Genomic DNA, 23870 nt, shown 5'->3' on the forward strand with positions numbered 1-23870 from the left:
CCCCCCCAAAATGCCATTAATGAGATTTATATGGGAAAGGGTGAAAGGAAAGGTTGGTTTCTGATCTCTTTTATGCATTTCTCATGTATTTTCCTTTAGTTATCTCAGTAATCCATTTCCAGGCACTCTTTCAAATTTTTATTATCCAAGAATCTTGCAACTGATTTCCTCCACTAAATATTTTTCATTGTAAGATTTTTGCTGTTTTTTCCTCTTACAATCATAGAATCATAGAATATCCTGAGTTGGAAAGGATCCATTAGGATCACTGAGTCCAACTTCTGGCCCTGTGCAGGACACCCCAATGTTTCATTTTATTTTATCCTATCCAGATTTCCTCCATCAGTCCCAAAATGCAAATATGTGTTTGAAAAAAACATAATATCTTTCTGTATTATGATATTGATAACAGGGTTCATGTACCCACTCCTGAGGAGGCTGTTTTTACTTTACAAATCTGGTTGGTTTTTTTTAAACCAGATTCAATAGGCTGTGAGCTTTTTTACCTCAGTTCCTCCCACTGAGCCAACACAGGGAAAGTCTTGTACTGCAGAATCCATCAGCATCCCTGAAAGTTCAAATATAGTGTGTGGTTATGAAAGTCAACCTGGGTCTCAGAGAGAATGAGCCAGAAAAAACACATAGGTTTAATTTACTTCTGTTTGTGAGAAGAACAGTGCTGAACTTGCTGGCATTACGCTGGAGTTAACAACTAAAGTTTAAAAAGCAGAGCAGGGACAGAAGTTGATCACAAGCACAAATATTAAGCAAATTACTCATAAGGCAGCACATTTCTGAGAGCCAGGGAAAGGTCACTTTTTGCAAGGGAACAATTCTGACAGCCAGAGGGCCCAAGCTGACAGTCTCTGAGATGGGTTACCTTGCCTATCAGGGCATTATGCCTCTCCTGGAGATGAAAAGATCATTCCCATTGATGCCCATGGGAATTTTGCATGTACCTCAGCAGGAGAGGATGCTTGCTAAGAGAGGATGGCCTTTCCAAGCTGGGTTTGAGGAGCACCACAGAGTGCAGAAGAATAAGCATCTTCCCCATGGCACCAACGTACCTATCTCAGGGACATGTGCCTTAAGCTGTCTTGGAAGCCAATGAACCTGGAGAAAATGTATGTCATAAAGATTTTTCCCTCCTGGCCTCCATGTGATGGATTTGTACTGAACTGGTAAAGCCTAGTTATCAATGAGATATCTATGAATTCAGGATGCCTTTAGCAAAAGAAAGCTGATGGGAAAAGGCAACATTTTCTTCTATCCTCCAGCCCAGCTATCCTCCTTAGAGCTTTGGTCAGGATGGTTTGAGGAAAATAATTTTACATTTACACAAAACCATTGCTTTCCAGATGCTATGTTTGGGACTTTTATATAGTGTCTTGATTCTTTTCTGCCAAATTCTGTTTCAAGGATAAAAACAGATTCACTCCTAGAAAAAGGGGTGTGTGAGTGTGTGTATTTTTTTTGGAAGTGCTTGAGATTTAACCAGTTTCTCTGGGATGTTTCCCCTAAGATCATATTTCCCTTCCCTTCTTTTACTTTAGCAGCTGGCGTGATCTCTGTTGTTTTAACTTTCTCCCTCTTTTTCCCTTCCTGTTTTGCTCCATCCTTCCAAATACAGAGGAGAAGCCCAGAATAAAGTAAGTATAAGGGGCAGGGATTTTCGGAACCCTGGGATCATTTTTCTGGTCTAGCAGAAGCTCTTAGATTGTCTATTAGGCAAATGGCCACGGAAGCCTTTGTCCAACTCTCCCTCATGCAACATCCATCTGTTCCTGCATGCCTTTCCAGGATGTCTGCTTCTTTTAGAGGATGTCCTAGCAGCAGTTACTGGCCTGGGTATTAAGACCAGTTCCTTGTAGAGTCAGATAGCTTGTGAACTGCCCGAGATACACTGTTCTCACAGTACTCCAAAATACAGGCAGCTCAACAGTAAATCCTCTGTAAGAAACTACCTGTCCCTTCAGGACTGCTGACAATAGGAAGGGTGGAAAATGTTGGGCTGGGCTGAGTTAAGCTTAATTAAGGCTTCCAATGGACCTTCTGGTTCTGGGCCCCAACACCCTCCCTTGCCGCTGTGCCGGCTGCCCAGAACAGAGTGTGCAGCACTGTGCGGATGGACTCACAGACCAACATCTTTCCATGTGGCAGAGAATGACCACAGGCTTTGGAAGTGTAAATGGTTTTTAGGGGTAGCACCTGACCTGCACGGCCTTAGTACTATTCTCGAGTAGTTTTCCATTGACTTGCTGTTTCACCCCTCTGTAGCTCCACCAACACTCCTCCTTATCAGCATTTTTTCTGAGGGCAGGTCTGGTGAGGTCGGGACATGCTGTTTAAAAAACTACCTGTTCTTTAATATGAAAATCCTTTCTTTTTTTTTTTTTTTTTTTTTTTTTGTGTTTGACTCTCCGCAGACTAACTGCTCCTAAAATACCAGAGGGTGAGAAAGTAGATTTTGATGTAAGTATTTGTGAGACTGGCTGTGTTTGTCTGTACCTGATTCATACACGTGTGCAAACCCACATAACTCCTTCTATATTGGATACTGCTGAGGATAAAGTCAAGGACCAAAGTATGGTTGCTTTGCCATCTATTTTCAGTAAAAGGCTGCTCTGTGCTCCTTGAAACTGTTTGGATGCATTCACTGATAATGTGACTCAGCTAAAATAATTTTGTTTTCTTCTTGAATAGTTGAAGCCAATATAAGAAGGAAAAAGTAAGTGCTTTAGATCTCAGATCCTCTGTCCCATTCTTGTAAATGGTTTGAAAGTTGTAGGCCTTCACCTATTGGTGAGAAAAAAAAATAATTATGATAAAAAACAGAGATCCAAATACCTTCCTAGAAAGTCGATAGAAAATTGAAGAAGTTCTGGTATTGAAAACCTCCACACAAATATTTGCTTTGCCCAAAACGCAGGAATATTTTCTAGGTAAGATTCATATTCCTAAGCAAAGAGGAGGAAGCTAAGTATATGCAAAGATAAGTATGTTAGCAAAGCAAGGTTAAAATACAGTATAGGGGAATGGGAGATTTGGATTCTTTACCCTTCTGGACTTCTGATTGTCACCTCAAATGAGTCACTGATTGCACCAACAACCCTTTCCGTGGATATCCATTTTCATGGATATCTACAGACACTTTCTGCTTTTGTCTCTCTGTGTATGCAGGGTGCTGGAAATGTCCAGGGCACATTCCTGGAGCAATATAGGCTTAATGTGTTTTCCTGCTCTTCTAGGACATCCAAAAGAAAAGGCAGAACAAAGATCTGATTGAACTGCAGGCCTTGATTGATAGCCACTTTGAGGCCAGGAGAAAGGAAGAGGAAGAGCTGGTTGCCCTCAAGGAGAGAATTGTGAGTCCTTGAACTGCCATTTCCCTGTACTAGATTGAGAGATCATCTGTAAATGAGAAGCTGAATCCATTAGTCCACTGACAGATTTTGACAGAAAGCTACTCTGCCATGTACAGAAGTGACTGCTCAAGTCACCGTTGAATGGCCTTTCCTCACATCAGTCCCCTCTCTCATCCTCTTTTTTATATCTGGGAATTGTACATGAGACCCCTTTGCATGTTCTAGCAAGGGAGAAGGTGGCTCACTCTTTATGAAACTAAGCTCTCGGCAGTGGCGTGTAATGGTGGAGGCAGATAAAGCCACCGTGATGATCCAATGTTTCTGTCACTGCTTCTTGCAGGAGAAGCGCAGAGCTGAAAGAGCAGAGCAACAGAGAATCCGCGCTGAGAAGGAGAAGGAGCGTCAGGCCAGGCTTGCGGTAAGTGTCTTTGCTTCTCTCTGCTTGTCCCAACATCGAATTGGAGGAGCTAGAGACAGAAAAAACTGCAGGTTCTGCCTGTCTCAGTCCGAAGATGAAAGGACCACCCTCTTAAAACAAGGGCAGAAAAGAGGAGTTGCCAATTCTCATCCATATACTTCTCTGATCACATTCCCTGCAGTGACGCTGGTTGCTGGGGAAGCTGGGAGTATACCCTAGGGTAATCTGCTATGTGTATTGCACTCCACAGGAGGAGAAGGCACGGAGAGAGGAAGAAGATGCCAAGAGAAAAGCTGAGGATGATCTGAAGAAGAAGAAGGCTCTGTCCTCCATGGGTGCAAATTACAGCAGTTATCTGGCTAAGGTAAAAATCATGTATCAATGGAAGAAACGTGAAAACATTAAATCACGCGGTTGACTGGGAACAGTCTTTATTAGAAGTTGAGAAAACAGCCCAACTTTTCTTCTTTTGGATCCCCAGCAGCTTGTCTTTCATGCGCTGTCACTGAAACAGTTTCATTCAGGCTTGATTTCTGCAGTCTGATGTTAATTAATATTCTGAAAACAGGCTGATCAAAAGAGAGGAAAGAAGCAAACAGCTAGAGAGACGAAGAAGAAGGTCCTGGCAGAGAGGCGCAAGCCCTTGAACATTGACCACCTTAATGAAGACAAGCTGAGGTAACAAGCTTATCCTAACTTAATGTAATCCACGCAACTTTGGTCTTACTTGAGTCTTGTCTAATGACAAAATTAGGTAGAGGAGGTATTCTTTCTTGATATTCATCACAGGACATGGTTAAGTTGTGCCCTTTTTTGACCTGGAGAATGGAGGGGAAATGGGGATGTAAGGAAGTGTTGAAATGGATTGGTAGCCATCCACCCATGCTCCTGGCATAGCTCGGTTAGCCTCTCCTGATAGTTAGGATTGGTCATTTATAGGACTAACTTTGAGATTAGCTGAACAAGCCTACAAACTGGTATCTGTGGCACTCCCAGGGGTGAGTTAGAGCTGCTAAGGTATGAATGTGGATCTCTACGAAGGCTGGAGGTTTGGAAGCTGAGTACTCTGTGCAGAGCAGTCATTGGATGATAGTCCAATGCACATGTTGGAGTTTACACGTGATTGAAAGATGAGGTTGGCTCACCTTAGCCCTGACACAGATAAGATTGCACAATGGCAGTTGCTCTGCTTATCTGGGTGACCTTCAGAGTTCTTCTTACTTCTCCTCTGATTCCACTGGAGTCTTATCTTTCAGTAAGAGTCAGGGGGAAAATTAGGGGAATTATGCTAATGTGTGACACATGCAAGACTGCAAGTCTAAAAGCTTTGCAGGTGAGAAGGTGGGAAAATGTGGCCTTGAAAATGGTGAGTAGCTTTCAGAGAACAGAAAGGGTTTACAGGAAGATGTGTGAACTGCATTAAATAAAATGTAAAACCCCTCATTACTAGCAATGTGAAAACCGTAGAAAATATCTGATGTCATGTTTCTCCCATCTTCTTTTTCCCATAAACACACAGGGACAAGGCTAAGGAACTGTGGGACTGGTTATATCAGCTGGAGACTGAAAAGTATGACTTTACAGAACAGATAAAGAGGAAAAAATATGAGGTGAGTTGAGAGACCATTTTGCTAATGGTACTGGGTCCAAAATGTAAAAATCTCTGTGACTCCTCTGGCAAAAGCCATGTTGTGACATCATTTGGGTCTCCAATGCCCTTTTGCAATATTTAAGCAGCAAGATGCTTGGAATTACATTCCCTTGTTATCATACTTGAACTGGATTTCACATTTTAGGCTGAAATTGGAAAGATCACTCCAAGCTTTTCAGTGCCCCATGAAAAGGCAATCCCAATGGAAAACAGACTCCCTGCCCTCTGCTGAAACTCATTTTGTTCATTCTTGTTTATCTATAAGTAACTGTGGCCTGAAAATTCAGTAACTCTCAATTCATTCATCTCCATTGCAAAGCAATATCCTTGATATCAAAGATGAAGGTTGTAAGTTTTGTTCCATCCTAGACAGAATACCTGTGGACTGCGCTCTCTGGAGTCACTGAAAACTGTCTCCAGACAGGAGCATCTGACTGAAGTGTCATATGGTAACAGAAAGTGGACATGTTTCCTTCACAAAGTCATTGGATAGGGCTGCACTCACCCATGTCAGGTTTCAGTGGCTGAGAAATCCTACTGGATCTCTCTCTGTCTTGCTCTCCTTTTAATTTCCAGTCACACAGACACATGCTGACAGGGAGTCAGCAACACCAATGTAACTATCTCAATCTCTCTTAGATTTTAACAATGCGTTGCAGGCTGCAGGAGCTTTCCAAGTTGTAAGTACAATGAACTTGCCTGTGTAACAGCAGCAGCAAAGGCTACCAAATGCATGAGCCTGCCGCATGGTCAGAGGCCAGGTGCCAGACAGGAACTGGCACTTGGCTCCAAGTGCAGAGAGAAAAGAGAAAACTGGATCTTGTGTCTCTCCATTCACTTCCTTTTTCTCTCCCTTTCCATTTTTTGAAAAGGTATAAAGTGGTAATTTAGGAAAGGAGTCGAGGGATGTGGCTGAAGAAGTGAGCACGGAACCCAGTCAGAGCACCTCTAAAATAATTCCATATCCAAATCTCTGATACTGTGTGCGTGGGGGTGTTACCCTGCTGCACCTGGGATACATGTAAAAAAGCTTAGGGATACATATGTAGTAGCTTGGACTTCACAAAAAGAAGAGTATAGGGTTTAGAAAGCCTCTCCCCCTTGTGGCACATGGTTATCCAGTTCCAAAGTATTAGGGCTAGCTTAAGGATAAGTCAAGTGGGTGTGGAAAAAAAAGAAATAAGGCAGTGACAGGGGACAGCTACATGATATGGTAATGAAACCTCTGCATAAACAAAGAGATGGGTGCCTGCTGATGAAAATCCAGTAACAAAAAATTCAAAGAATGAGGAAAGCAGAAGGAAAGTGCACAGCTAAGATGGGAGAAGAAAACTGAAAGAACAAAGGGGGAGATGATAGCAGGAAAAAGTTGAGGTGAAAGGTAAGTGAAAATAGCAAAGAGAATGAAGGAGACACAAGCAAGGATGCAAGGGAGAGACAAAGGAAAGAACTGGTACACACAGAAATGGAGCCATTCTTTAGTGTCTGTTGCTCTTTGGTGCTTCATTGAAGAGTGTTATAGTCACAATCACAAGGTTATCGCTGAAGGTAAGTCTTGAGTCTTTTGGGTCAAACTGAACACAACTGGTTCTCCTCCACACTTGGGAAAAATGCTTGGTTGCAAAAAACAATTCAAACTGCTGAGTCAGGTATTAAAATTTCCATGAGTAAGTACAAAAGCAGGTGATCTGTTGGTCTTTCCTTCCTTGTGTTGTCTTGTTCTTGGTAATGTTTCAGTCTCTTTTTTTTTCTTTTTTTTTCTGTTTGCCATGGAAAGACATGAGCCGGGAAATACCAGTTGTTGGGACAATGTATGACTTTACTTTTTCTTCTTTTGCATGCTGGGAATGTCAAGTGCGACTTTAAATATTCAAATTTTGGGTCACCAGTTCTTGGACTTGCAGAGTCTGTGCAGAACTTAAAATTGCACCAAAAGCAGATGCAAAGTGTACATTTTGGCAAAGGCATTTTTCCAATCCAGGAAAAACAGGTAGAACCCTGACTCAGTTCCTAATGAGAGGGTGAAGGGGCAAAAGAAGGTTCTCTATCATACCCTAGTCTTCTTGTGGACTTTTCCGGTACCTGAGCTGGAAGAGTCCCAGGATTTCAGTAGCAAGTCTAGGCCTACAGACCAGGACTGAGATGCTAAGTCAGGCCATAAGATGCTCATCCTGTGCAAGGTAGGTATTTGGTTTCCCATGCATCAGGTTGAAATATGCCGTTTACTCATGGCTAAACAAAGAGATGCTTCATCTGGTAGGACAGACACTCTAAAGGCTTGCAGTCATCAACAGAACTTGGGAAGGTCTTCAGATCCCTCACTTCAACACTCTCCTCTCTTGTTCCTGAGGCTCCCCGTGAATATTTTCTTCTTCAGCCCCTTTAAAAGTTATCTACTCTTATTAGATGAGTGGCTGGGTAGGTGGTGACTGCTGCAAGCTCCGAGCCTCCTGCTCTGCCAGCCCAGCAAAGAAAGATACTCCAGTAGAATGTGACACCCATCTTCCATTCTTGAGGTCCCCATCCAAAGACCATGGAAGCTCTTTCGGCTTACACACTTCCTAATGCATAGGATTAAGGGAAAAGTGAGGAGGTGAGGTTGGCATATGCAGATGATGGAGGCATCCATTTCCAGCAGGGCAGAACTCATTCCGGTTCACTTGCCTACAGTTTGACATGTGAGTTCATAGGAGATTAATTTGAATATGTAAAACACTTCTAGTAAGGATTATAAAATTTTAGCTCCTCTTTCCCTTGATGTGTGAAGCTGGCTTGCAGATTTATTGCCAAGAAGCAACATTTCTCTCCTTCAATTATGGGTGAGCTTTTATTTCAAAGGAGGTATTGATTCCTACTATAGGCACCTGTTTCCAGCACTTCAGCAGGTAAAATTCCTCTCTCCTTGAGAGAACAAGGTTTTTTTATCTCTAAAAACCCTGGTCATATATGTTGTTTGCAGATTGTCACCCTCAGGAACCGGATTGATCAGGCCCAGAAGCAGTAAGTACTTATATCCCCTTCCTACTCCTGGATTGGGGATATCTTCTCAGTGTTCAAATTAGTCACTTCAGCCTCAACAACCGACATTTTCTTGTTGCAATGGAATGAGGCTAGAGATGGAAGGGCAACTCTCATCCTGCCTCACATTGAGAAAATGAAGGGGAAACTGAAGTGAATGTAACACCTAACAAGAAAAAACCCCATGTTTTTTCACACTCTGACTTCAAAATTTTCATCTGCTTATTGTTGTATTTTTCAAACACCTGTCTGAGGTGCTTTGAATACTTGAGGGAATACAACCCTTGTTTACAAAGGGTAAACAAGTGGTTAAGGAATGGTGTGTAACAAGACTAACATGATGGGATTACTGTAGTGAGTTCTTTTCGCTCATCATCCCTCTCCCACTTCCCTTCACTGTTTTTTTTTGAGTCTTATATCTTTAACTATTCTAGGTATTTTTAATGAACTTATGAGATACCATGTGTAGACAAAGCCTGGGGGCTAGGACATGGAAAACTGACAGCCACAGAGAAGTAACTGCAGGGAAGCAAAAGAGGAGAGCTCTCCAGTGGTGGGATTTGATCTTCTCTGTGCTTCTGTATCTTAGCAAAGTCATGCCAGGAATGAAGCAGTGGTCTTTGGTGACATCTTTGGATGATAGGAGTGACCAGACACTACCTTCCCACTTCCCCAAGGCACCCTGCTTTAACAGATAAATGTAACTCTGGGGGCTTGGTTATTTGTAGATGCCAAATGTAACACTTGACCTTCACGTGGTATTTTCTGTACAGAGCTGTAGGTTGATAAACCTCAGCAGAATGTGCAGCTGCAGAAGGATGCCCTGGTTTGGCTCAACATTTCTGCTCTTGAGAGGCACTATCACACCACCCACAACAGGCTACTGCATGCCTGCTCCCCCAAAAGACATGATTCTCTCTCAGGACACCATTTGAAAAGGTTGCACTGAGAAGTCCACAGCTTACAAGATTTTGGTGTGCTTAAATTTCTATCCACACTAGACACCATAATTCCAAAGCATTGCCTGTTAATGTGTTATACAAAGATTAAGTGAGTCTTTTGCTTCAGACATTATTAAGGCTTCTTAAGCACAGTCAAAAGGTTAGGCATAACATCATTGGTGCTTGTGGAGATAAAAGGACTCTGCCTTTGTTTGAGGAGTTATACAGTTACTATACTGGGTTTTGAACCTTCAGAAAGGCCGGCAAAAGGCACGTCGAGATTAATCTAAGATAAGCAGAGAAAGCATGCTCTCTCTCACTTTAAAGATAATTTTTTTCAACTAGACCAAGCCTATCTTGGTCAAAAGGTAAAGTATACACGTGTATGTCTCTGTCACTGTGCTACATCCTTCTATAAATCTGGCTGGTGCTCTTGAACCAATCTATGGGGCAGCACAGCAAAAATGTCCCCAGATGTGACATCCCCATGGTTTTCTGCTCCCAGAGGAACTGTTGGTTTTGAAGAAGGCCTCCGTGTTGACAGCAAGGCCCCACCACCTTGTGCTTGGCCCCCAATCCCATGCTCTTTTGGTCAAAGAGCTTCCCCCAGTTTGCATGTTCTTTGGTTCAAGAAGCAGCCTCATCAATGTGTGTGTGAGATGGAAAGGTTTGGGGGTGTGCCAAGCCCCATAAGCCACGGTGCTGCTGATGGGAACTAGTGCAGAATCTAACTCAACTAACTTCACACCTCGCCTCACGCTGACTCCAGGCGTGTCTGCCTCTCAGTCAGAAGGTAAGTGGCTTGCATGTAGGATTGCTCTTCTGTGTGCAAGAAGATACTCTTGGAGAGGGTTTGCCTCAGGTGGTTTGACTGGGGAGTTCAGCTGGACTGCTCCCACACACTGAGCAAGACAGGGATACTGATATGAGAGGAGGCCTAAAAAGTTGGTTGGATTTCTTTGGAGGCTCTTGCTCTCATAAGTAAGAAGCCACTCCATCTTTGCTAAAGCAAAGCAGTTCTTAGTTGTATGTAAATTAGTGCTCAGCTTTTTGCCTCTACTACTAGATGATTAAAGCATCTGGGGAATTTGATCAAAGCTCTTTGATACTGAGGAAATTTCTCCAGAAAGAGCTCTAAATCCTAAAATTCAAATCATAGGAGATTTGCATTCAGAAAACATCAAGTCTGTGATTGTACAGGCCTGTCATTTAGTTTGGAGACCACATGGATTTCTGCCCTGATAATGCAGGAAATATGAAAGGGTCCACCTCTTTCAGGCATGCACATCCTGGTCTTTTACTTAGAGCCCCAGGGAGAATCTCTTTCCACAGTATTTACAATATTTTGCTCAGGATGTGGTCTATGACAGGTGTGCCCAACATGTTAGAAGGGAAAGCAGCTCAAACCTAATCTAAGAGTCAGAAATGCAGAGTGGCCACAGAGCCCCACCACTTCCATTATACTGACATGTTTTTCTTTCCTTTCGTATTGTAGCAGCAAGAAGGCAGGAGCCAAGGGCAAGGTTGGCGGGCGCTGGAAGTAAAGAACCAGGCAGGATGGCCTTTAGTGGTGTGCTGAAACCCTGCTGGTCTCCTCTTTCTTCCTTCACCGATCACTTGTGTTCTCACGCCTCAATGATAACAAAAATTGCATCAGCCTGGATTGGCTATTGCTGCTGCTTTTCTTCTCTTTCATCCTGGAGGGGTCTGGTGGCTTCCTCAAGGAGAAGCATGTTCCCTGTGGAACTGAGATGACTCCTTGCTGGCATTTTCAATTCCTGCCGAACATGTCCCTTAACAGCCCTATGCTCTCCTGTAGATTGCTGTGTACAAATCTCTGGATTTTGTAAATAAAGCACAACCAGTACCTACTCCAATGACAGCCCTCTGGAGTGGTGTTTCATATTTTATCTACTGCCATCCCATTTTGCAAGGATTTTGGAGTTGGTCCAAATCCTTATTTAATATCACTTGATCTGGCTCTACAACTGAGAATGACACGCAGTATCTTCAACAAAGACATAGAACTGGGGGCCTGTTTTACAGCCATCATACAGGCAGATACCAAAAGCTGGCTCTTGTGGAGGAGCTCATAATCTGGGTGCCAAATATTGTTACAGCTGACTTAAAAGTTTGAGTGATGAAGTGAATCAGAGGACTGGGAATAAAGGAAAAAATGTCTAGAATAGAAGTGGTAGTTTTCAGCACATACCTTTCCATAGATGCAGATGAATCACAGTGCAAAATAGAGAATGACACATTCAAATATTATATTAGAATATTTATTTAGGCCATTAAACTGCATACAATATTAAAGCCCAATACTGAAGTGTGAATTACTTGGTTAATTCAATGTAGACGTCAAAACAAAAGTGACTGTTACCAAATTTGAGATGTGAGCTATTCTGTAGGGCCTCTTGCCTTTGCCAACCCTTGAAATGCCCTTTTGGAGGCAAGTCCACCAGGGATGATGGTTCTCCCCCATGGTTCTTCTGTCTGTTTCTGGTGCCTGTGTGCACACTGTGGCTCACCGCACATGCTGCGGTGTCATGGATTTGTGAGAGTGGTTTAGGTGAGAAGAGCCCTTAGAGATCATCTAGTTCCAAACCTCCTGCCACCTTTCCCCCACCCCAGGGACACCTTTCACTAGGCCAGGTTGCTCAGAGCCCCATCCAGCCTGGCCTTGAACACTTTCAGGGGATGGAGCATCCACAACTTCTCTCGGCAACCTGTTCCAATGTCTCACCACCCTCACAGTAAAGAATTTCTTATTAATATCTAATCTAAACCTGTCCTCTTTCCATTTAAAACAGTTGCCCCTTGTCCTATCATGATAGACCTTGGTATTATAAGCACCCCTTACATTTTGAAAGGCCATAATTGGGGCATCCTAGAGCCTTTTCTTTTCTGGGCAGCACAACCCCAGCTCTCTCTGCCTGTGGCCTCTCATGGCAGGTGTCACAGCCCTCCCAGCATCTCTGTCATCTCCTCTGGACCTGCTGCCACAGGTCTGTGTCTGTTGTGTGGAGGGTCCCAAGGCTGGACCGTACCACCACGGGGGTCTCACCAGTGCAGAGGACAGGAGGAAATGGCCTGTCCACAAGATCCTGTGAAATGCAGACAGCACTGCTAAGTCCCACAGAGGCAACATTTTCACGGAATCAGAGAATTGTTAGGGTTGGAAGGGACCTTTGTGCATCATCCAGTCCAACCCCTCTGCCAAAGCAGGGTTTCCCAGAGCAGGTGATGCAGGAATGCATCCAGGTGGGCGTTGAGTGTCTCCAGAGAAGGAGACTCCCCTATCTCCCTGGGCAGCCTGTTCCAGTGCCCTGACACCCTCTATGTAAAAAGTTCTTTCTTATGTTCAGGTGAAACTTCTTGTATTTTAGTTTACGGCCATTGCTGCTGGTCCTGTCACGGGGCACCACTGCAAAGAGTCTGGCACCATCCCCTTGGCACCCAACTTTGAGATATTTATACATTCTTTCTTGCACCGAGGAGCGCAGAACTGGACACAGTACTCCAGGTGTGGCCTTTCGCAGACACTTCTCGCCGGTGCCCCGCCCTTGCGGCTCCTCTAGAGGACCCTCCCCTCCCCAGGGCCGTGTCCCGCTCCCCGGGGCGGAGGGTCGGGGCCGCCCCCGCAGCCCCTCACACGGGCCCGCCGCGCTCCTCCGCTCCAGCAGGGGGCGCCGCCGGGGGCCGCTGTGGCGCCGCCGCTTCCAGCCGGGCTCAGCCATGGCGACCCGCGCCAGGAAGGCCGTGTGAGCGGGACGGGACGGGACGGGCGGTGGGGGGATGCGGGGAGATGCGGGGTCGGGCGGGGCGTGGGGGCAGTCAGTCACTCAGGCGGTCAGTCAGCGCGGCGCCGTGTCCCCGCAGGTACCCGCTGTTCCAGAGGGGCGGCCCGCAGCTGCGGATCTTCCGCCCCAACTTCTTCATGCTGGCCGTGCGGCCCGGCGTCCCGCAGCCCGAGGACACCGTCCAGTTCCGCGTCTCCATGGAGTGAGTGCGGGTGCGGGCGCGGCCGCTGGCCCCGGCGGCGGAGGGGCGGGAGGGCGGGGTGCCCCCGCGGGCAGCGGGAAGGGGCTTCTGCCCCGCAGGAGACCTTGTGGAAGGCAACAAGGGCACGCGTTTGGGCCGGGGTCTGCGTGGCTTCCCCTCGCCCAGGGTTAGCGAGGCTCAGCCTTCCCGGGGGCGGGCGTAGAGGAAGGAAGTGCACGTGAGTTTGATCCTGAGGAAGCAAGGTGATGCCCAGGTGGTTGTCAGGACTCTTCCAACCTGACCCGTCTTGGGGCGCACAGTAGAGCCCGCAAGCCTGTGGCAGGTTCTGATAGTTCCAGATACTGCTACTCAGAAGATAAAGGAAGGGCTCTCAGCTTGGGCAGTGAAAAAGCCTGCTGAACACTGAATATATCTGGCACTTTGACTGTTGAGGCTATAGAGGGTAAAATATTTGCCAGTTGTTACAGTTTATGGGTAATGAATTGCTGTAGCAGTGTGTAATCTATGTTGAGTTTATACTTTTGTGCAGTAAAGCTACCCTAGTTAAAAGAAGAAGAAAACATATTTATTCCAGAGTATCAACCAGTCTCTGTTTTTTTGTTTTGTTGTTTTTTTTTTTTTTTTTTTTTTTTTAAATATTTACACTTTTTTCTTTCCCCAAAATGTTTTTGCATTGCCTAGAATGACAAAAGTGGATATCAGGAATTACCTTGAAAAAATATACAATGTGCCGGTAGCTGCTGTGAGGACCAGGATACAGTATGGTAAGTGCAGTTGAGTAATCCAGAGTGATGAATACAGCATCCTTGTGCAGCCAGAATGGACTTTAGCTATCAAAAGGTCTGTTAGATTTCAGCAAATTTTGGTTCCAGGGGCTTTGCTGGTGATGTCAGTCAGCTTAGTTGTTTATTCATCCCTTCAGATGAATATGCACCACTTCATATTTGAATGTGTTGATTAAATTATGATGTAAGTTTAGTTCTAAAAAGAAAAATCTGGATTTAAAAAGCCTTACCATCCTGACAGTTATTTAGCTTATGCTTTTGTAGTTGGTACTATTTCTCTTTGAAGACCAGTGGGTGTCTCCCTTCAGAAGGAACTGCTTCTTGTGTTTTGATACAATTAGTAATTAAACTTAATTTCAGCCATAGCCTTTTTAAAACAATAATTTGAATTGAGATTACCTTGGTCTAACAAAAGGCAAAGTTCATAGAGCAAAGAAAAATATTCTGTTAGACCAGTAGATAATGGTCTAATAGGTTGTGTGTTTTTAATGGTAAGATTAGGGATCATTTTAAAAAGAATAGGAAAAAAGAACTGTAGTAGTAAAAATTGGAAAATGGAAAAAAAAACTTTAAAATAAGATTGTAAAACTCAGAATACGTAAAAGAAGAAAGAAACCTGGAAATACCATCTGTAATATGCTTATCTGCAAACCAGAATGAAATAATGTCTTAAATACTTAACATGTGTGGTTTCAAACAGCACTGAAAAATAGTCATGCTTTTCCTTATGACATTGTGTCCCTTTTTGCAAATTTTAGGTCATGGTAGCATGGATATAGTCAGGGATAAATGAGGGTTGGACTATCTAATAATTTGAGAGCTTTAATGTCTGCCTAACATACAGGGAGTAAATTGCACTTCCCACTCAGTGGTGACCAGCATACCTGGAGAAGGTTGGGGTGCTTTGAATTGTTTGGATGTGGGGTATAGCGTCCTGGTGTATAAACAGTAGATCCAGCACGTTAACTGGGTAGGAAAAACAGTCAAGTTTAAAACTGTCTAGTGGTAATTTTCTCCCCATCATCCTGAAGCTGTTGATGTTGGCAGGACAGTTTATTGCTCCTAGACCCCTACTCAGGAGACTTAGCTCCTTACTTCTTTGCAGACTTCGTATGTGAGGTGAAGGCACAGTGGCTGTCAGCAGTCAGCAGGCTGGTGATAATTCAGTTCCCTGCTTGTAAATAAGGAGAGTAGTGCCCCTCAGTTTCAGTACACTTCACTGACTGCTATGCTGTGCTGGTACTGAAGGAAGCATATTCCTCTTAACAGTAAATCAGAACTAACGAAGTCCCCCTTTCAGCCTGGCCTTCTGTGGAGAACTCAGAAGTCCTGGGAAGTAAAAGGTGGGATTCTCTTCATTTCTGCAGGTGCAAACAACAAGAGGAATCACAAGAATCTGAGAGAGAAGAAACCAGATTACAAGGTTGCCTATGTACAGCTGGTGAGTTAACATGGATGCTTGTGAGGAAAGACAAAAGGACTGTTAACTAGCTAAGCTAGAAGTAATGTCCAGTGAATTGTCCTGGTTGGCTGAATATTTCTGCCAATTCTCTAAGAATGACAGTTTCTTTAATACATTCCAGAATATAAAGAGACTTAAATGACTCAGTCTGAAGATCAAAATTCAAACAAGTGGTTAGTTTTCAAGTCCCGTGTTGGTTTGAGGTCTGTGTGGTAGATTATGGTCTGATGTCATATGGTGCTGCTTTGCCAGTGAGTTTCATGCTGACCCTGTACTCTGTGTGCTGGAAGGTTCATGACTTGTGTGGTTGATTGCTGAAATGTCCAGTAAGTGAAAGAATATATTGTGAAGGTAGGGAGCTTCTTATTAAAGGTTTCAGAGAAGACTAAGGCATATTCCTTGGAGAGCCTTTAGTCATGTCTAACAAGCATGCTTTGTGGCTGAACCAGGTTCTGAAACATATGTTTGTTGCCCAGTGGAAAAGGAGCTTCATGTGCTTTTCTTTCACAACAGGAGCATATTATAGTTTCGACTTCTCTTGGGCTTACCTGTCGTTAAGCAAAAAAGAGGTGCAACCAGTGACAGAAAACCCCTTCACTACCAAAATTACTTTAAAGGAATGCTATTTATGGTTGTAAAACCATGAGCTCAAAATTGCTGTTGGCAACACAACCTCAGTGTTACTCCATCCTGGGACAAGGATTCAGTGTTGTGGCAGCACCGTATGATCTTAAGAGACTGCCAAAGACTTCATATGGAACTGGGGTCAAAGTCAAGAGGCACAGACAATGGGAATTCTGATTTTTTTTTTTTTTAAGTGTGTTTAGAAGTTTTCCTCTAAGCCCTTTCTGGGAAGGGGAGTGGAAAGAGAAGTGAGGAGAGTCTGTTTTTCTAGACAGCCCTTACCTTTAAAACAATAGTGTGAAGTACAATGTTGCTAGAAAGAAACAGAGTTGTATTTAGATAAGGACTAAGGTTGATTTACTGAGCTGAAGTTAAAGGCAACCTCATCTTTGTGAGGACTTTGCATTACAATAGCTAAAGAGCACGTTCTTTTTTCAAGGAAGAGTTTTTGCTTTGGTGGGCAAATCTCCCAACTGGATTGTCCGTGCTAGGTTTTTGTCTGCTAGAGATCAGGAATGTATGATTCATTGAGAACACAGCTGAGGAATTGAACGCCTAGAGTGACGTTTTATCTCACAAGTTACTTTCTCTGAGTGCTGTTCCTTAGCAGGTAATTACAGGCACTTTCCATTATCACAGCCTTCTGCTAGTGACTTCTTTGCTTTTACAAACTCATTTCTCAAAACTGAAGTAGATATGGGTCTCTAGCAAACTCTAGTCAGTTCTCAAATTTTATTTAATTGTATTTAATGCAGTATTTTTTTCTCTTGTCTGCTGAGTTGAGAAGGAGGTAGTCTGCAACCCATAGTACTTGGGGGGAAGGAGTGGGAAGCACTCTTCTGGGCAATGCATGTAGCCCTGTTGCGCTTTGGCTGAGGACTGCTCTTAGTACATGGGGGCAGCCAAGAGTCCCTTACTGCACTGCCCTATGATTTAGTTACCATAATAAGTTCTTAAGGCCATGTTTTGCATCCGTCCTGTGAACAGGATCAGGGGAGCACATTTTGGTGTTGTATTTCATCTCAAGGGAGGGAATCCTGGTCATTTACTAAACTCTTGTCAGTGAAGCTTGGTCTGTGTGCTTATTCCTCACCTCATTCCTGGTCTCTTTGCTCTCTTTTCTATTGTTATTGTTGTCTGTTAGTTCCTTTAACATTTTGTTTGTCTGTCCCCCTTTTTCTTTATTCCTCCTCCTTTCTCTTTTTCCTTTTGTTTGTAGCTTTTCATCACTAGCTCTCATGTCTCAGACAATGAGCTCCCAGTCCTGTGTTCACACTAGCTTTAAACAGTGAGTGAAGCCAGAAAGCCAGTGTCATTTCTGAATCTGAAGGGTTTGCCTTCATTCTCATTCATGGTGTGATTCAGGCCGTAACAGGCCCCATGCAGTCCATTGTTAATATCTGCCTAATTTAGGAAAGTCTTTGGTAACCACTGTAAAATCCTTATTTTCATGAGAATTAGCTTGCATCTGCCGTGAGTCAGAATAGCTGGGCTTTCCCACCATTTTTGCCAGCTGTGTTTTCTCTCATTAATCCAGTTTCAAGTTAAAACTGCTTATGACTGGAAAAACATGGATGAGTTTTTGGTAGGTCTCGCATTGATCTTTCTGTTGCCCACTAGGTGGAAGTATTGCTCTTTCCACTGTGAGTTGGTGGCAGCTGTGGTGCAGTTTACCTGAATGAAACTGAGTATATTCTCATGACCGGTTATGTTTCCCTGCTTCATAAAGCATCACCTTATGTATTCCAGCACACAATACATATCCATTAATTTACTTCAAGTGTCTCAGAGGTGGAAGGTATATGAAGTCACAGTCAACACTGCCTTAGGTGTCAGACTAGTACCCTAGCTGTTCCAGATGTAAGAATTGTTGTCCTTTCTTTTCCAAATACTATTTCTTGGAGATTCAGAGCTGTTTACTTTATTCTCAGGCGGTAACTGGACAAATACGTGATCTGTCCAAGCATAATATTTTCACACTAAAAAAATACCTCAAATCATAGAAGGCTCTGGATCAACAATATCTTGCCATTCCAGAGCCTGCCTGTGTGTTTTCCCCTTTTGGAATGTGGTGAGAAAGGTTTAAGGTAGAGACTTATGGCCTCAGATATCAAATGCTACTTTTCTACATTGTTTTATTTTTTAAATGAAAGCCAAAACTATATATCTTTGCAGAGTAGGTAAAAAAACGTAATACAGCAACCTTTCTCCTTACTTCAATCCAGCTATAATTGTGATAATGAGAAGAAAAAAAGAAGGAAAGAAAACCAGTGGGAAACTTTACAGTTGCATTAACGTCAGCAAAATTTAAAAATGACAACAACATCCCCTCCTCCTCCTCCTCCTTCACTATTCTTACTGCTTTAGCTTAACAGGTGTTAGCACCCATGGGAACTCAACTGTAGACAAGCCTCTGGAATCCAGACTTTTTTTTAATTAAACCTGTTTTGAGAAATCTAACAGAGATGGCTGTAAAAAGGAGTCTGACCTTGTCAACATTAGGACTAACACCTATTTAGCTTTTTGAATGATGGCACTGGCGGGAACATTTTTGCAAATGCTTTCTCCTCAGACCCTGTTTAGAGTGTCCTGTACATTCACACTAATTAACCTGTTTGTGCGTCAACTGTGAGAGCAGTTTTCTTTTGAATTCAGGGGAAACTTGGATGCTCCATGTGCAGTGTCATTCCTGAGTGGATTTTTGAAGTTGCTTTCTGGGCTGCTTTGCTATACATTTTAACATCAGACGTTACCACTGCAATAGTAGGAGAATTGTTCAAATGCACTGTGTTATTAAACTTAGCTGCATTTGCTGCTACTGCTGGACTGAATCCCGTGCTGTTGGGAGTCCAACTTTTTTTTTATTTAATGATACTATAAACATCACTTTTCTGCTAATTCTGAAGGACAGTAGTAAGTGCTTCAATTATCTAAATAATCAGAAGATCGCACAGTTGTTTACGTGATCAGTGTTTGTTGCATCATTTCTGCACAGTAATATCTGTGCTGACCTGCCATTTCCAAACTTCTCAAGGGACGCAAAGGTCAGAGAAGTATAAATGAGTTTGTGCCAGATAATCCTTCCAGCAATTTCGTGACATGAGGCTCAGCAGTGGAAAGACTAACACTTGACTTCATAGGCCCAATTATGCTCACTTAACCTCTCATTAAAAAAATGAATGGAGGCAATTTGTATCACTCCATGTGATAACTCCTTAAACAGACTCTGAGAAGAAGGTGTGATTTCACCCTTTCCAATGGCAAAGGCTTGAAATCTAAAGGGAAATCCAAAGTGCTTAAGTCACTATTTATTGAGAAGGATGTAACTAGCATTTAACAATTGAATTGTCATGAGGCTTTGTATATTTGGGCAATGCTGAATTGAGGATTAGAGTTGTGCAGGACAAGAAGTTTAATGCCTCCCATTTCTGTTATCTGAACACTGGACCACACATCTCACTTGTACATAACCTTAGAATTTGTAGGAAAAAGAGAGATTTCTGTGAAGACCCTAAATGGAGAATAGCAATGCATAAAATCATCATATTGCCTTTATTTTTTCTAGATGTTTCAATACTGCCTCTCTGACTTGCTTTGTTTAGGTTTTTGTTCTTTTTTTTAGCACTGTAAGGCCTCACTTACATATAAGAGCCTGTGGTGGCAGAGCTTATCCTGACGGAATATCACTGCATCACCTCACATTGGTGAAAAAGTTCTTTTGCTGGCAGTGCAGCACCCAGACTAAACTATCTGAGCCAAATTATTTTTTTTCAGGTGCCTGTCCTTTTTTACAGGATTTTCTCTTAGCACAGCTGTATTGGGTAGAAAGGTGTTCTTATTTTCTTCCCCTTTCTCTGTGCTTCTGACTAAGGTAATTATGCTGGCAGAAGTTCTAAAGTTTTGAAGTCCTAGCGTTTTTAGAGATTACTTCAGCTTATGTGAGTTTCAATAATTAGCAATTAAAAGGATGACTGCGGATAAAGAGCTTGCAAAAGGTAAAACTGTAAACAAATGCAAGGTTTTCGAGTAAGCCAGAATTTTGCTTTCTGGTTGAATGTGCCAGCATTTTGTGTTCCAGCAGTTTGCAAACCAGATAAACCCTGATGAACTTAGTAAGCATTGTTTGCTTTATTCCAGTGAGGATTTCATTCTGAGGATGCGTTTATCATATGGTTGTCAAATGGTTGCTGTTATAGAAGGGAAAACTTTTACAAAGAAGTGTAAGAAAAAGCAGCACTGTGTAAAGAAGTGCCAACCTCTCTGTTCCTTCGGTAGGCATTTATTTTTGAGGAGGTGGCATATGAGCTTGAACCTCAGTAGCCTCTGGCATCTTGTGGAAGATGCTCCGAGTATAAATGTGCCTGGACAGACTCACAATCCTTATGTAAGTTGATGCCTTTTGGTATTTTTGAAATTTTGAAATACCCAAGATACAGGCATCTTCTGAAAACTAGCTACTGAGCATGCACAACGGCTATTTTTCATACAGCTTTCATCACTCCAGAGCCTTACAGTGCAGTATTACTGCAGAGTATTGTTCCTTAAGATTTATCAACCTTCAGTTCTCAGGGTGTAATGTCTTGGCTGTTTCAAATCGTGTTTGGCTGCCAGCCAAAATCAGAATTTCTTCACAAAACAAGAGCTGGAAACAGCCAACGTGTCTCTGCTGATTTTGATTTACTAAAAGACTCCAGATACAGATTGACATTTTCAGCTCAATATTTGACTTTCACCAGCCTTGAAATGGGAACTCTGAGCACTTTGATAAACAGCTTAAAGGTTTGTCTTGTTTTTGCTACAGCCTCTGTGTGTATCTTTTTTGTTTTCTTCCCTCTTTCTAAAATAATAACTGTTTTGCAATGCTCAGTGAATTACCATGGATGTTGTTAGTATGCTTTAGGGACAGCTTTCCTTCATTCTCCCGCAAGGGGAATGCATTGGTCCTGGAAGCATACCAGAATGAAAGTGCTGCATAACAAGAACAGTCCCTTACTACACTGTTACCAATATAAATAGTTCTCAGATTTTCAGTGTAGGTGGTATGCCTACCATGTTAGCCTGAATTGTTTTCTGACTTGTTTGACTAAAATGGCTTCCTCTCCAGGGCAGGCGAGTCTTCAGTATTGGCCGTCTGCTCTGTAGGTACCACAGGGCTGAGTGATACTGTGTTAAAACACAGTAATTTTTGTAATAAAAACAGCAAATGCTTCAGTGTGCTGAATTCTTGGGCAGTGCTTGGCCTCAAGGGTGCTTGTTGCTGGTCCTGCAGCTTTGGGATTGCTCAAGGACACTGAAGGGATTACTCAAGGCCAGTTTCTGTGCCGTCAAATGGAACTGTGCTTTAGTTGTCATAGGACAGCTATTAAAAACATACCTGTTGGTAATTTAAAGGTACAAAAGAGTTGAAACCCCAGAGTGTACACCAGTGGAAAGGAAAACCTTGATATGTTCCAGTTGAGCTTGTCCAGGCTGGAATCAAGCTATGTACACAGCAGCTCCTTTGTTGTTTTTGTAGTATGGTCAGGCTCTTAGGAAACCCCCAAGAAGTATGCACTACAAAAACAACTGGAGCATTGCTGGGTATGAGTTGGTATTTTGTAGATTCCAGTCTGGATAATCTCATCTGGGGTAAGTCATGTTTTTTCTCTCCAAAGCATACGCTTGAGGTTTAGATTTTTTTCACACCTGTTATTTACCAGGTTGAATATATATGATTAAATGAAACATAACATACATTCAGATGGGTCAGGGCCGTGGTGACGGTTCTGTTGGAATTAATTATGTTGTATTTCTGATCTCAAAATGCAGGCGAGGTAGCTGTGTTGTGGAGGGCTCCTTTCATCTCCTTTGTGGAACCTTTTCATAACTGGGCCTCTTGTTTGGTTATATTTACTGCACAAATGTAGAGAATGGCTGATCTAAAAAAAACAAACCCACCTGTTTTCATCTGAAGCAATGGGTTTTCTTGAGAATTCTGTGTGCAATATGCTGCCAAAGAAGTTAATGTATGATAACTTTGTAATTTTTTGGGAGAGTAATTTTAGAGTTATGAGTGATCAGTTACAAGTTTTATTATGCAAGGTCCCATACAGAATGGAAGGGCCAATATTGTTGAATTTAATGAAGTTGTGCTTACCACTAAAAAGCAAGTAGGTAATGTTAATGGGATAGTACATTTCCACAGAATAATGGTTTCCTGCTGTTAGATAAAAGCCAGAGACCAAGCAAATGTTTATCTTCCAAGTGGGAGACATAGATCTGATGATGATGTTTCACTAAATGACTTGTCTCTTAGGCAGAATGACTGATGCAGATGTAATCACTTTAATCTCATTAGTGATATATTAGGCATATTGTTCCCACTGTAATTGTTTTACACTAGTCGTTATGTCTGTTGATAAGAAACCTCTGATATCTGTTACTCTGTATTCCCACATCAAAACCCTACAATAACAGCTGCTAGGAATGTTCTGTCTTATCCTTAGCTAAGATCTAAACAAATACAACCACTGCTCATATTCTGAGTGTTAACAAATGCCTGCTCCACCATGTATTTTCCCAGTGGTGTTACTATAACAAAATCAGTTATTTTGCTCATCTTTCTTTTTACTGTATGACTCACACAACATCTCTGAGTTGGTTCAAAGTCGTTGAAAAGGTGTCCATCTCCTGATCATTCATCTGTTAAAAAAAAAAAAAAGATATCAGTGTCTTAAGTAGTGCACAAAAGAGGAGAGGCTGGAAGTTAGCTCTGGGGGGGAAGGGATATATGAGTATCTTGGGGAGATGGGTGGAAAGACATCCTGGGAGGTTACAAGATACCGTTTTGCACTAGCTGAAACTTCAGGGTGGTCTTTCATTAAAAGTATATGCATCATAGCTATTGCAGAAAGGCTGGAATGTCTCTCTGACCATTTGTTTTTTCTTTAGGGCCAAGGACAAACCTTTCAGTTTCCCAACCTATTTCCCGAGAAAGAACAAGATACAGAAACTCGCTCTTTTGATGACTTCAGGAGTAAATATATGGAGAAAGAGAAGCAGAAGCAGGAAGGTGACCCCAGACGAGGTGGAGTCCCTGATTGGTTTGGACTTTGATGCAACAAGCCAGCTGCCTTCCTTTAGGCTCAGAGGGATTTTGATTAGCACAATGTGCACTCTTTCCTCCTTGTAGTGACCGAATGTTTATTCTTGAGCAGTCCTTGTTAGCAGGTCTTTTTTCCTGGCTGTGTGTGCATGACTACAACAAATTGGCCGTGAAGAAATAAAAAGGTAAAATAAATCTGACTGCATCAGGACTTTCCTGTGAACTTGTGGACTATTTCTAAAGTGTGGAATTCCTTGTTGTCATTTCTGACTGTGAGAGTATCATTGTGTTTACCTTCTTCGTGCTTCTACAGGTTGTTCTGGGTAGAAATAGGAGGCATTTCATTTCCTAGGATACGTGCAGTTGGCACTGAATAGAACGTACAAAAGTCAAGATAGGTTAGTCAGACAAAAACATGAAAGTGTAGATAACTGGACTATAGGCTCAGGACATAGGGTTCCCTTATTGTTAGTTGTTGTGTCCTACTATCCTGTGTATCGCCTTCCTTGCAGTGATC

The 23870-nt window shown here is 42.7% G+C and overlaps 2 protein-coding genes across 48 annotated transcripts in view; both read left to right on the plus strand.

Moving 5' to 3' along the window:
• TNNT3 (troponin T3, fast skeletal type) overlaps nucleotides 1-11275 on the plus strand; it is a 29276-nt gene extending 18001 nt beyond the window's left edge. For 38 of the 47 annotated variants that reach the window (XM_027888747.1, XM_027888746.1, XM_027888751.1 and 35 more), the window contains 10 exons: nucleotides 1631-1649; nucleotides 2427-2472; nucleotides 3249-3365; nucleotides 3706-3783; nucleotides 4034-4147; nucleotides 4352-4461; nucleotides 5303-5393; nucleotides 6074-6114; nucleotides 8394-8434; nucleotides 10889-11275. In XM_027888747.1, coding sequence (XP_027744548.1) covers nucleotides 1631-1649; nucleotides 2427-2472; nucleotides 3249-3365; nucleotides 3706-3783; nucleotides 4034-4147; nucleotides 4352-4461; nucleotides 5303-5393; nucleotides 6074-6114; nucleotides 8394-8434; nucleotides 10889-11148 — 917 coding nt within the window. In that variant the 3' untranslated portion in view covers nucleotides 11149-11275. The remainder of the gene's footprint in view (nucleotides 1-1630; nucleotides 1650-2426; nucleotides 2473-3248; nucleotides 3366-3705; nucleotides 3784-4033; nucleotides 4148-4351; nucleotides 4462-5302; nucleotides 5394-6073; nucleotides 6115-8393; nucleotides 8435-10888) is intronic. The other 9 variants (XM_027888793.1, XM_027888788.1, XM_027888792.1 and 6 more) reach the window with 2 other exon arrangements.
• A 1814-nt stretch (nucleotides 11276-13089) lies between these two features.
• On the plus strand, nucleotides 13090-23576 carry MRPL23 (mitochondrial ribosomal protein L23). The gene is made up of 5 exons (XM_027888800.1): nucleotides 13090-13157; nucleotides 13276-13398; nucleotides 14080-14162; nucleotides 15551-15624; nucleotides 23200-23576. Exons 1-5 carry the CDS (start codon nucleotides 13132-13134, stop codon nucleotides 23362-23364), a joined length of 471 nt encoding a protein of 156 aa, XP_027744601.1. The 5' UTR covers nucleotides 13090-13131; the 3' UTR covers nucleotides 23365-23576.
• The last annotated feature ends 294 nt before the right edge of the window (nucleotides 23577-23870 follow it).

Source organism: Empidonax traillii, unplaced genomic scaffold, assembly GCF_003031625.1.
Source record: "Empidonax traillii isolate 1590-97213 ecotype Southwest subspecies unplaced genomic scaffold, ASM303162v1 scaffold245:size1430315, whole genome shotgun sequence".
Lineage (NCBI taxonomy): Eukaryota > Metazoa > Chordata > Aves > Passeriformes > Tyrannidae > Empidonax > Empidonax traillii.